At 42.8% G+C, this 14,029-nt stretch overlaps 1 protein-coding gene across 1 annotated transcript in view; it reads right to left on the bottom strand.

The window, feature by feature from the left end:
* SMG1 (SMG1 nonsense mediated mRNA decay associated PI3K related kinase) overlaps positions 1-9,244 on the bottom strand; it is a 1,471,505-nt gene extending 1,462,261 nt beyond the window's left edge. Inside the window, exon 1 of the mRNA XM_085628855.1 lies at positions 9,010-9,244. Coding sequence (XP_085484981.1) covers positions 9,010-9,092 — 83 coding nt within the window. The 5' untranslated portion in view covers positions 9,093-9,244. The remainder of the gene's footprint in view (positions 1-9,009) is intronic.
* Positions 9,245-14,029: the final 4,785 nt, after the last annotated feature.

Genomic DNA, 14,029 nt, shown 5'->3' with positions numbered 1-14,029 from the left:
TCATTGCTCCATCCTTGTTCCATGGACAATCTACACTCAGTCTGTTTCTGAAATGAGGTTATGAATTGGTTAGCACAACATTACTCTGTGAATACACATATAATTTAGTTTAAGTAAAATATTCCTTATGTGTTTACACCTGTTGGCCAGGTAAATTTCAACTGGGCTGTAAAGTGACCTAGTACCATTTACAGATCATAAAGTGCTACATAAAACTCAATAGATAAATAAAATAGCAAACTAGACACTTATACATCTCATTACACTCTAGTACGGACAACAAAACAGGGTAGTAGGGCAAAACGTAATAAAGACCATCACCATTTAGAGGCCAGGATGATGCTCTGCCCGCCCTTGGCAGTCTGGTATGTAGGTTATCATTGGCTTCTACTGCCTACACACGAGTTTTACCTGTAAAATCCCTCAACTGTTCCCTTGCTTTCATTGCAGCACGTACGGATATTTAATTATCCAGGACTTCGCACCACACCACAATCATAGGGACTAAATGAAGATTCTTCACCCTTTACTTGGGACACAGAACCTCCCCAGTACAAGAGAAGTGGGCTGGGTGGGTAGATAGGTGTAAGTTGAAATGTTCTCAAGTTCTTGAACAGCAAAGGACCTTCACTTTCAAGCTCAATTCACCCGACAGCAAGTTTCTTCTTTTCAAATACTATTTCTCTCCAAATACAGGCTTGATTGTAACCCTTCGGAGCATCCTCAACTTGGTTCCATACAAAATCACCAGCATCAACCCTCAGTTACCACCTAATGGTCACCAAATTAACACATAACTCCATCTACTGCACTAGGTCTCTCCAGCGTCGCCTCCAGAAAGTCCAGAATGCTTCGGTCCGTCTGGTCTGTGGGCTCCCCCTTCGTGAACGTATCACTCCCCATCGACATAGGCTGCACTGGCTCCCGGTTCATAAAAGGGCGGAATTTAAGGCACTTACCCTTGCTCATCGCGCGATCAAGGGAAAGGGTTCCGCTTACTTATCCTCCTGCCTTCGTCCATATAGCAATACCAGACTTCTTCGCTCGAGCTCCAAACATCTCCTTTCTACCCCCAGAGTTAAAAAAGCTCGTTCTGGGGGAAAAACATTCCAAGTCTGTGCTTCCCTTCACTGGAACAAGCTACCCTTGTCCATTCGGACCATCCAGGAGGAACTCCCCTTCCGGAGAGCTCTGAAAACCTTTCTTTTCTGTGGATACCAACTGAGCTCAGACACAGCTTCAGCTCTCACATAAGCGCCGGGACACCCCGTTGGGGTATCTGTGCGCTATACAAGATTCCCAAATAATAATAATAATAGGTCAAGCTGATCATGCCAGAATAGTAGCTCAGATTTGTAGCTACCGACGTACTAACAAGTATACATTATCTCATCTAATAGAACTTTCATTTCACAAAAGGCAACAAACCACACAACTACATCTAAACTATACTTTTAATGGTTAAGAATCCAATGATAACCTACATACAAGGCTGTCAAGGTCAGGCAGAGCATCATCCTGACCTCTAAATGGTGATGGTCTTTATTACGTTTTGGCCTACAACCCTATTTTTACAAAAATCAAACCTAGATTAACTCTCCTACCTAAAACAAGGAACCTTAACAGCAGGAGCTCCCAAAAATACAAACAAACATTTCTCACTTTTTGAAATTCATACCCTAGGAAAACCAATATTCGAAATGCCTTGCACCCAAGAGATGTGAGCTTCTTCTGGAAGATTTCTTCTAATCGATTCAGCTGCCTATAGTTGAAAATGGTCTTACAGCTCATTACCCATTTCCACTTACTCCCTACACGCACTCTGGTTTCTTAAAAGTGGTTGGCTCATGTTACTGTACTTTATTTAATCTGGCAATCTGTGAACGAAAACTCTACTTGTCCGGGAATAGAACGCAATATGAAAATGCTGGTAAATATAAATACCTGACTGCAGAAGACAATGCAGTCAATATAAGATGATAATATGTTCTAACAGCCCCTGATTCACAATTTTAAATAGAAAATATACGTCGATCATATGTCTCACTTCAGTAAGTCAATAATGAAAATGGCAAACCAGGAGAACCTTATATACGGAAATTTATTACACAGGCTGCATGTAGTCTGCACCAATATTCATTGCTGCAAGTTTACAGACAACATATAGGGGGCTCATTAGGATGCCGCTGGGACAGACACAGACGGCGCGTCTGTGCCGGTCCCACCGACATCTGAAGCAGCGGTCAGACCACCGCATTACAATGCGGTCGGTCCAACCGCATGGGTGAGGGACTGACCCTTGCGGTTCCGACGGTCTCAAGGCGCCCGTCTGGCCCTGCGGTCGGAATGTAATCCCTACAATAAGGGCAGTGCCTGCTCAGGCACAGCCACAGGGAATACAATGGCCCTTTCCGACAGGCTTTAATTGGCGGTCCGATCGCCATTGAAAGGCGGTCGGAAACTAACTTTTGGTGGCCCCTAGCAGGACTCCTGTCCCTCCGCGGCCTCCGCTATGAGACCATGGGGCACCACAAGTGTCCCCCAAAACATCCCTTTTGGCATGGAGGCTTTGCTGCGCCCATTTTACGAGCCGCAGCACAAGCCTCAATGCCAAAAGGCATGTTTCCGAACGCCTCCACAGCAGTCAGATACTAATTAGGTGGTCTGGACTGCCAACTACCTGTCAGCCAGTCCCTTTACCACAACGATGCCGGTGGGACACTTGTCCGACCGGCATCGTAATTAGGGCCATAGTCTTTTTGCAAAACAGTAAACTTGTAGGAGGTAGAATGGAGTCACTGAAGGAACAAGCATGGGTCACATGCTTATTGAGCCTTAGCAACACTGACCAATCATTCTGCTCATAATTGTCCAGTATTTTTTCAACTTAAGAACGGCGATGTTTGGGGATGTCTTTATTCATCATGCTGCTTAACCAGCTAGAACCACACTAATCTTTCTCATGAATGAAATTGTGTACATGAAAATATCTTCTACAGCTTATGCTGTGAATTTTCGCAGTCTTCAGATCGTGAACCTGAAAAATTATGCGTCATGCTTCAACTGTATGAGCTTTGCCTATGCAATCATGATTCTAATTAATTAGTAGTGGATGAAAGACCAAAATTATGGTTCAAAGCACCTTAAAAGACAAAATACTTTTGAATACATGTAAGTGAGCAGTTACTTTTTTAATCTAAGCCCACCACACAGCCATTTTCTTCTATGCATACAATACTGATTAGTAGAGATGACGTTTAACTATGCGGAAGTAATTGACTGTTGCATCACACTCTGCATCGAGTGTCCAGGATCCACAGGTGAGGCCAGCATCACCCTCTGCATCGAGTGCATAGGTGAGGGCAGCACCAGTCTTTATATTGGCCCTTCAGGGATCAAACGAAGCCCGCATCACCCTCTACATTGGGTGCACAGGGATCATTAGGTGAGATCAGCATCACCTTCTGCATCGAGTGCACTAGGATCCATAGGTGAGATCAGCATCACCCCCTGCATTGAGTGCACAGGGATTCAAAGGTGAGATCAGCATCACCCTCCGCACTGAGTGCACAGGGATTCATAGGTGAGATCAGCATCACTCTCTGCATCGTGTGCACAGGAATCCATAGGTAACTCTAGCATCACCCTCTGGATAGAGCGCACAGGGATCCATAGTACTTGGATCTATGCATTTATTACTTTCCTTATAAAACAATATATATAGATATATATATTACCTACTGGCGGTCGCCAGTAGGTAGTTATAGTTAGGACCCTGTTTCCATAGGAAATCCGCAACATTCTATTTGGAATAACTTTGGCGCCGGTCGACGAATCCTCGCGAAATTTTCAAAACAAATGGGGCGCTACGCTCCGCTCCTACCCTGAAAGTCTCGGGGGGATTCGTCAAGCGGGGGCTGAGAAAAAAGGGGGGTCCCAAAACGCGTTTTCCCCATGCATTTTTCCATAGGACCTTTAGACACAGCTACAGCCCGAACGGCTGAACAGAATTACTTGTAATTTGGCAGAGAGGTAGTCCTCAGGTCAAGGAAGTGCCTTTTGTAGGTCTGGTGTAAATCTGTTCAGTAGTTCCTGAGAAAATAGCATTTAAATCAATATATATCTCTGTAAGCGCGCTCCGAGCGCGCACCGTAAGCTTACCGTACGGTGCCGTGCGCGAGCGCGATTCTGATTGGCTGTTAGATCTTAGTAAACATTCGAATCGGTCGAAACCAGGAAGTGTCGGCCGCCATTTTCTCTCTCGCACTCTGAGGGGGGGGGGAGGAAAAACAAAGTTGGATATCATAAAAAGGGGGCAGGCTAGACAGCTCCTAACCACCTAGCCTTGGTTATGGTGTGCCAGAAGGCCATCCAAGGCCAAAAAATATATATATTTTTTTTTTAAAACGCTGAATACGCTTACCGTACGCGTACGGTAAAAAATAAATTTAAAAAAAACAAAATCCATATTCTCCCCCCCCCCCCCCCCCCCCCGTGTGCAAAAGGAGCCCGCAGGACACCTTTTTTTGTCAATGGCATATAACACAACAGAACATTTAATAGAAAACCTTTCACAACGAAGCGCATAATATGTCCTCCGTGTGCGGACGGTGCGCGAAGGGCATCGTGTGTACATGGCCCATCCAGCGTAACGTGGGCACGCGGTGCGCGTAGCGCACCGCGTGCCCACCGTGCGTGCACGGCACTAACTGCGTTAAGTGGGCGCGCGGTGCGCAAAGCGCACCGCGTGCTCACTGTGCGCGCACGGTGCGCGAAGCGCACCGTGCGCGCACGGAACGAACTGCGTGAAGTGGGCGCGCACGGCACGAACGGCGTAAAGTAACTCAGCATTTAAAAAAACGTACAAATTCACTGAAAAAACCATAGGTTTCACACACGTTATAGTTAGGAATTAGCATTTAAAAAACCTTGCAAATTCACTGAAAAAAACATAGGTTTCACACAAGTTATAGTTAGCTGTACATTTCACTCGTAAAAAACCAATGAAATTCCACGTTATAGTTAGTGCAGGCAACTATAACTCACGCGACCGCAATCCTCTGCTAATGACATATGTGTCTTTATGAAAAAAAAATATTTGTAATATATGTATAGCTAAAATTTAATGGAAGAAGACATGGGCAAATAAGTGTCTAAATACAGTATTACCATCAGCAGAGGATTGCGGTCGCGTGAGTTATAGTTGCCTGCACTAACTATAACGTGGAATTTCATTGGTTTTTTACGAGTGAAATGTACAGCTAACTATAACTTGTGTGAAACCTATGGTTTTTTCAGTGAAATATATATATATATATATATACATATATACACACACATCCGTATTTCTCACCCTATACTTCTATCAATATCTTTAATCTACATATACTTACTTCCTTTATGAAACTATAAACTTTCCATGTACTTATGGATCTATATATTTATTACTTTCTTCTAATTCAGCATATCCAATGCACTACCCCATTTCTCACCCTATACCTCTCTCAATATATCTTCTACCTCAACTCTCTGGCTCATCTCCAACCTCTTTCTACTATTCTTTCCAATGCCCTACCCTATTCCTCACTCTATACCTCCATCAATAGATCCTCTAAATCCACTCTTTCATTCATCTCAAACCCCATACCACTTATGACCCCCCAAATAGCCCTTTCTAGGCTCTCCCCTACTCGACCCCTCCTTGCACCGTCTGACACCCTTTGTACTATACTGACACCCCAAGGAAAGCCTTTCTAAACTCTTCCCTGACTCTTCCCCTCCACATCCGTTGAAACTCAACCAAGACAAAACAGAAATCCTCCTTATCTCCAACAAGGAACAGAACCCCCAAGTCATTGAATGGCTCAAAGCCTTGGGCGCTCTTAACTGCACTCTCACCCCGGCCGACTCATGGAAATCACTAGGAATCATACTGGACCCAAAGTTAGACATGACCAAACACATCAAAAACTCTGCTAAGAACGCCTTCCTCAACCTCAAACTGCTCAACAAAATAAAGCCCTTCATCCCTCTGAATGACCTCAAACAAGCTACTCAAGCGCTAGTGCAGTCCAGACTGGACTATGGGAACACAACCCTCACAGGAGCAGCAAAATCCCACCTGGCTCCCCTCCGAACAAATCTGAATGCAGCAGCCAGAACGGTCACAGGAGTAAAGAAATTTGAACACATCTCCACTGCGCTCAGAGAACTAAAATGGCTCCCAATAGAAATGCGTGCAAACTTCAGAACTGCCCGTCTCACGCTCAAAGCCCTACACACCGAAAAACCCGCCTACCTGGCAGCGAAGCTCAAAAAAGCAGGGCAGACAAGGAGCCTCAGAAGTAGCAAGACTCTACTCCTCGTCCCGCCGAGAACTCACAAACAAAAAAACTGCATCTCGTTCCTTCTCGGGAAATGCGCCAAAGATCTGGAACTCCATCCCAGTCCATATCAGGATCACCCCCTCCTTTGTAAACTTCAAAAGACAACTCGAAGACCTCTTCCTCAACCGATCCCTTCTGATTGGATAGCCGCTCGTCAAGCGCAAACTCCCACACTCCGCAGGACTCAGCCACCTGAGCATCAAGGCTTCTACCTCACCCACCATCCGTTCGGTACCTAGACCTCCCCTCTAGAAATAGGCCCACACTCAAATCTAGTTAGCTATGACTCTCATACAATGCGTTACAAGAATGTGTTATTATATTCTCAAACTGTCGATTCGCCATGACTCAATTGTATTATATTGCTTTTCTTTGACTGATTTCACCATTATTTTTGTTGTAAAGCGCTCCTATACCCTCGGGTCTGGCTAGCGCTATATAAAACTTCTAAATAAATAAATAACTAAATAAATAAATAAATACTCATTGCAAGCCTCCCACTACTGCTATGACGTCCCTAAAAAAAAAAAGAAAAATCTCTGAATCCTTCACTCTATCCCTCCACTATCCTTTTTAATCAAACTAAAATGTCCACGTATCAAATTTCATATTTCACTTTACTAATTCTCGCAGAAAAAAGTGCTTCAACACCTCATTAGGAGTTTCAAGCAGTATATAAATGCAACCATTTTCCCCTCTTCTATCCCTCCGCTATCCTTCTCAACCCAAATAACTGACTAATATCCACCACTCAAATTACTTTCATATTTCACCATACTAATTCACCACAAATCATATATGGGATATATATATATATATATATATATATACACACACACACACACACACACCTCTTTCCCGCTGCTACCCTTCTCAATCTAAATAACCAACATATCATCCACCACTCAAATTACTTTCATATTTTACTATACTAATTCAACACTAATCCTTCCAGTTCCAGAGTAGCATGGTACTCGTCAAAAAAAAAAAAGCTCTTCAACACCCCATCAGGGGTAACAAGCGCTATATAAATGCAAACCTTTAGCCCTCGTCTATCCCTCCCCTATCCTTCTGAATCCAAATAACTGACTAACCTATCAACCACTCTTACTTTCATATTTCAGTATACTAATTCAACACTAATCCTTCTTGGGTTCTGGAGTTGCGTGCTATCGCCGAAAAAGCGCTTTGGCACCTCGTCAGGGGTAGTAAGCGCTATATAAATGCAATTACAATACAAAATATATTTACACGTCCTCAAATTCTGATGCGTTACATCTACATGTGCCAATACAAAGGTGGCTGTCTTTCCTCCACAAGTACATCCACAATGTGACATTTCCTAGCTTAGTTTACAGAGCAAACACCTCGTTTTGTAAAAAAAAAAAAAAAAACTATAATACAGCACATTTGCAAAAAATGGATATCTAAAATGCAAGGGGGCTCGTATTGCTTAAGTGATCAGGGACTACTAGCTCTACATTTGAGAGTGACGTCTTTAAGTAAACTGTTAATGGAGAAAAATAGAAGAATAATAACGATAAAGATTATATACCTTGACAGGAGTCAGAGCTAACACCGTGATCTATCATTGACATCCACCTTACGTGCACTCAGAAACTCAAAGTACTACAAATGGGTCGACACAAAGGGACTGGCTTTTGATATTTCAGAATGTACGAGAAGGGAAAAAAATTGCCTATCCATCATCTTCGGTAAGATGTTAAGAACATGTTTGCAAACACACAATAAAGCTGCTTTACTCATAACAAGTTTAGGAGAGTATAATCGTTCGATTTCCCGATCTGTTTACTACACTGTCAAAACTTTTCCAGAGTACTGTTATTGGTGAACTGCGTGAGAAAAAAAATGCCAGGAGGGAGTGTGAGGAGTCCTGAAAATACATCAACTGCCCATCTCACTTGGTGCCAATGGGCTGGTTGGAGTGCTGCGGGGGCGTGGTGGAGTATTTATGGCTGGTGCAGTTTGCCGAGTTAGGATGCACAAGTTTCCAGGTATGCGACACGTCACAGCGTGGTCCTGTCACTACCTACAGCATGCAGAGGATCACACGCCTGAACGATGACTGCAAGTGGGCTCTAGCCTCCTCTCCGCACATCACACTACAGAGCAGAGTACCAGGTCAGACTGCCTTCAAGGGCCTAGAGGAGGAACAGCATTACGGAAGCCAGAAGTGGACGTTAGGAAACCGAAAACTGATGCTCCGCGCGGGTCGCGAACAAGGAAGCCTGCAGCGAAAGTATAAACATCTTAGGGGAACGCACTCGTGTAGCCTCACACCCACCCTGCTCCATCCATCACGGAACCAGGTGTATTGGAGAATTGAAACGTGTATGTTGTCACGATTCAGGAAGCTGTATACATGTTCCACTAGTGACTGGCGACTGCCAAACCACGACACTCAACTACCCAACATAGACCTCATAAGGAAGCCCATGAGACAGGAGAAAGGGCCCACGCCAAAGCAAGCCTGACAGAGAACTGAGCGGGAGGGCAGTTGCGGTTCTCAACATGTCCAGAAAGCACACAACAGTTCCATCACCCATCCTCGGTCCGGAGAGCCAGTCAAGGCCCCGCAAAACAGGCAAAGGACGCCACTGACCTGGGAGGCCAATCATTCCAGCTCCGCTGATACTGCCTGGTGCCGCTGTTGCTCAACCGAGATCCCGGGGCTCTGCGGCTCATTACCTTCCCCGACACGGCATGGCCCGCAGCCGAAGCCCAGCCTTCAGAGCACCGCCTGGCGGGGGACACAGCAAGGGACTGGCGACGGAGAAGAAACGTCCCGCGGCAGCCGTGTGTGTCTCTGCAGCCAACACAGGCGGACGGAGCACAAGCATGGAAATAGAAAGAGGACTGAAGGCTCTCAGGACGTCAATTGCCTATCCCAAGCCGCCATTTTAGGAAGACTCAACGCATTGTATACCGATGAGAAAGTAGAATAGAAAAATAGTAATCATCAAAGTATAATCAACATTATTTGTAATATTAAATAACTGTAGTAGCATCTTGTTCTATTAAAATGCATTATATTCTATCATAAGGATTTACTACGTTACCTACTTCTACCTATATTAGGGTTTGAATATCTTAACATTTAAGTTAACCCTATTTCTAAACTGACAATACTTGTTATTTGTTTTATCTAGTTTTCCATCAACAACGGTCCACGTGTCACCTGAAGCACTTGTCTATGATAATATGGCCGTCAGGGTTCCGCTTAATTGTTTGACACCCACTGCAGCCCTTAATCTGTTGTCCCTTTTTTACCTCTAAGCTAGCACCCGCCTCCTCCGTTCTTCCTGTCAGTCTCTAAAGCTTCCGACTCTATTAAGTGGCACACTAGGGAAAGACATGGTGGAATGTTGGAAGAGTGTAGATATAGCGCCAGTCCGGTAAAAGGCAGAGGTGGGATTCAGGTGCACTTGCCTAATTTAGTCGGTGGCAATTACTGTCAGGTGTTCGGATGCCATGAAAGATCTTAGGTATTTTCTATTTTGCACACGTGAGTAAAGGCCAACGGCCAAAAGATATGTTATGTTGTATTAATTTGTAGAGCGCACAGCTACTGGGCAGAGTGTCCCGACGCTAGGCAGTAGGGGATCAGGCAAGCAGCAGGTTTAGCTGTTAAAAAGGCAGTTTTTTCATTTCCTCCTGAATATATCCAGGCTTTGTGTAAGCTGGAGATCTGGTGAGAGTCTATTCCCAAAAAATAGTCCTAAATTGGAAAAGGATCTCCCACCTATTCTGAGGTGACCAATGCGGGGTACCTTTGCTAGGAACGCCGAGGAAGAGCGAAGGGTGCAAGTGCTGGAGCGGGTAGTACAACATTTTGTATACACCCCCATTCTGCTTGTTTATATTAATCCAAATAATCAATGAATGGTAATAATATTAATCCGTTTGAAGTGATAACTCACCAATTATATTGACAAAAGAATTACACGTGGGATTTGCATTTTGCATGGCTAAACTAATTGTATACTAATATATGTACGCATACTAATGGTAGAAAATTAGAATATTGCATGATATATGTTGCTTTTGTGACGTAATTGTAAGTTGCACCAGATGACATCACTGGGTGAATATAAACGCTTTGAATGTTGCTATTATGCTAGATAATTACTTACACATAGGGGAATTAGTGAGGGTTTATCATTTTATTAGCCATTTCAATGTTTTAATTACGTTTTGTGTTTGTTGTACTTAAGTTGACCATTTGGGCCTTCATAAAGATGGCTGACAAACACACGACGTGACTGCTACAGTTCCACGAGGTTTTGGGTGAAGTGCGCCTGCGCCACCGCCAGAAACAATGGCCTCAACCTGACCCCAGGCAAGATGTACCAACCAAGGTCGTACTGGGAGAGTTGCCCGGACCACAAAACAAAGGACTGTCTTTAAAACCGGAACCAGCAAGTGCGATGACTTAATCTAACAGACTATGTGAGAACTTTACCGAATGACCCTAAACCCACCAATCAGGACCTTCTAAAACTGATTTTTGTTACATTTTGACGTTAGTTTCATTATAAAAGTAGGTAGACAAAGCGAATGATACAGTCCTTCTTTTGAGCGAACTTTCATTTTCCTGACGTTATGCTGACGGAGAGGACGGTGACACTGCTGGACAGCTGTTATCCTGAATCTTTGAGAGACTGAATTGCGGCCTCACTTTGATGAATTTAAAGATTTTTCCACGACTTGACTGACTTAGAGGACGACTAATAGCCAGATTAGGTAAATATGATGTTCTGCGGTTTGGACGATGATTTTCTAAAATTTGCAATTAATTAGATAAACGATGCTTTGATTAATAGACAAATGTGTTGAGTTGTTTTTTTGAAGAAATTAGATTAAGAGAAGAGCATAAATAAAAGAATTGATTTACCAAATTACAAAACCAACTAACTGATTCATCGCCAAATGAGGGGAATATCACGAGGTTTGAAGCTAATAAAGGTATTCAATGTATATTAGGGTTTAGGTGAAAAGATATTCCTTTCATGTCCGCTTATGGAAACTTATCCCTCCCGGGAAAGCAGATCAATGAAGTGTGAGTGTTGGTGTTATGGACCCCACCAATGAATGTATTTGAGTTAATGTGTTATTTGGTCTGTGACGAAGGGAGGATTTGACATTCCGCGCTGTAACAGTTTTTCTGGTAGCAAAATGATGGTTGTTATTGTTTTGGTGATTATTGCTTGTACATTGCTTATTGATTATTGGTTATTGATTGATATTGGTTTATGTATTAACACTATGTTGAGTCGCGTCGAGTTCTATGTTGTTTGCACAGCTTCTGGGATGTAGAAAGTCGGAAGTTTGTAACAGTTCCGTAGTAGAGCAGAGGTAAGCGCTGCTCTTGGGAAAGACAGAATTGTTGTTGCCCTGTAGGTACACAGGGAGAAACGTGTAACGATTGAAGTTGCACAACGCATTGTCTGGGTTCGATTCGGTGACATCGTCGTGTGTTGCCATTAGAGACATTTTTTGTGTGAGAGAAGTGAGTATGATAGCGATGGTCACCTGTGAAAATTTTGGTCTTAGGTATCAGGAGTCTAAATGGCATTCCGATAACGCTTATCACTGGAAAGGTAACAGGTGTTCTCTGAGCTTGCTAGAAGGATAAAGTAGAGGGAAGTGCTACTTTGTTAACGTATGTCATAATTCTGTAGTAGGACAGACTGTTCGCTGTTCTCGGGAAAGACAGGATTCTGTGTGAATGTACTACATTTTCTCGTGTGAAAGTGCGTGGATGTGAAGGCATTCGGGTTAATTGTGAAACTCTAGTTTTATTTCTCAGGAGCATTGGGTCTCCAACCATGTGTCTTAATTCTGGAGAAACTTTTAGAAGAATGGACGGTGCACCAGAGAATAAAAGTCTTTCCAAACGATCCAAATTTCGTCTTTTATTCTTTATTTAAATTCTAAAATTCAGACTCAGCCAACGCGTTTCGTTCTTTACGAACTTCGTCAGGGCTGAAATGAATACAGATACAAACATATATATAAAATCCATATATATATCACAAAACGCAAACGTGACAAAACTCAAAATTGATAAAGCATAAACAATTACAACACATTTATATATAAATGACTAAAAAATCCATGTAAGACAATATACATATACACATACATTCCTAACAACATTAAAAAATTATAGTACATAGATCGAGATAACAAGAGTTAAGTAATTTAGAACCATGCCTTAAGTATCTGACTTGAGTGTGCGTCACAATCCTCATCATATTAATTCGTAACGGTATGAACATAATATCCTTATGCATGTAAGGTGACACAAAAACGATCTGAATAAGTAAGAGCAAGATATGCCCATATTAAATGCTGAATGGGTCCCAGTAAGACCAAAACCCCAGAGATTACAAGTAAAAAAGAGAGAAAAAAGAAGAAGAAAGGAGACAAAAAAACGGGGGAAACGAAGAAAAGGAAAAAGAAAGAAGACAAAAAAAGAAAAAAAAAAAGCGAAAAGAGGGAAGGAGAAAAGGGGCCGATAAGCAAAGGGGGAAACCTGACAATAATCACCTCCAGTATTGTTAGTTAAAATGGTAACTATAATGGCGCATCCGATAATCATCAAAACAGTTATGGAAAAGTACAGTATAAGCATGGGCCATAAATGTCAATTCTTACCCAAAGTATCACATATGAACACGCTCCAAAACGTCACTAAGTAATCAACTCCAGGTTGGTATTTATTTCAAAGTCCGAAAAAATGAGTGGCCTAATTGAAGCAATATTACAAAATTAAAAACCCAGGCAAGTTATCAAAAAACCCTATCCTTAACATAAGGGGAAGGGGGGAAGAAAAGTGTTTTTGGAAGGAAGAAAAAACAATCTTACCTTTTCAATAATCAACATGGTATAAGTACCCCTGAGTCATATATACGTCACAAAACAATCAAACTGTAGTAAGGATTCCAGACCACTTCAAAAGGAAACTGTATATATATTTGATCAACAATGTTGTTGTATATTTTGATGCCAATGTGTTGGCTCCAATCACTAAAAGAAAAACGGAAATCACCATGAGCGCGGGTTCAACAAACTCACGCCTAAACAAACTTTCAACAATAGATTGATGATTATTACAAGTGGATAATCCCGTATCCATCATCCGCTCCTAAAATCTCATTTTAATCCATAAATCAACTCCCAAAGGGGTTATGCGCCAAGTCCTTAGATAAACAGACAACCCGTGAAACCTGGAGAAACGGTTAGCTAATGGTTGTTAGAAGGGTAAGGTAGAGGGATGTGCTACTTTATCAACGGAAGTAACGATTCCGTAGTAGGGCAGAGGGAAGCGCTGCTCTCGGGAAAGACGGAATTCACGTGAGAAAGGTCTATTGCTATTCCTTGGCTAGCGAAGCGGACAATGGTGGTGTTTTTGTGTTGTAAATTTGAAACAAAACTTACTGAGTCGATTTTGTAAAGGAGGGATAGACAGGAGCTGCGGCAGCGGCCGCTGACGTCAGAACGACCGCGCTGGGATTGGCCGGTCAGTCAGAAACTTAGAACGCTCCGGATTGGTGCGTTAGTGTGAGTCGCACTGGGATTGGAGAATTGCAAAGGTGACGTAAACGCTCCGGATTGGT

Source organism: Triturus cristatus, chromosome 10 (genome assembly GCF_964204655.1).
Source record: "Triturus cristatus chromosome 10, aTriCri1.1, whole genome shotgun sequence".
NCBI classification, from domain to species: Eukaryota; Metazoa; Chordata; class Amphibia; order Caudata; family Salamandridae; genus Triturus; species Triturus cristatus.
Note: the sequence above shows the minus strand (reverse complement) of the source record. Positions and strands in the feature narration are given on the sequence as shown.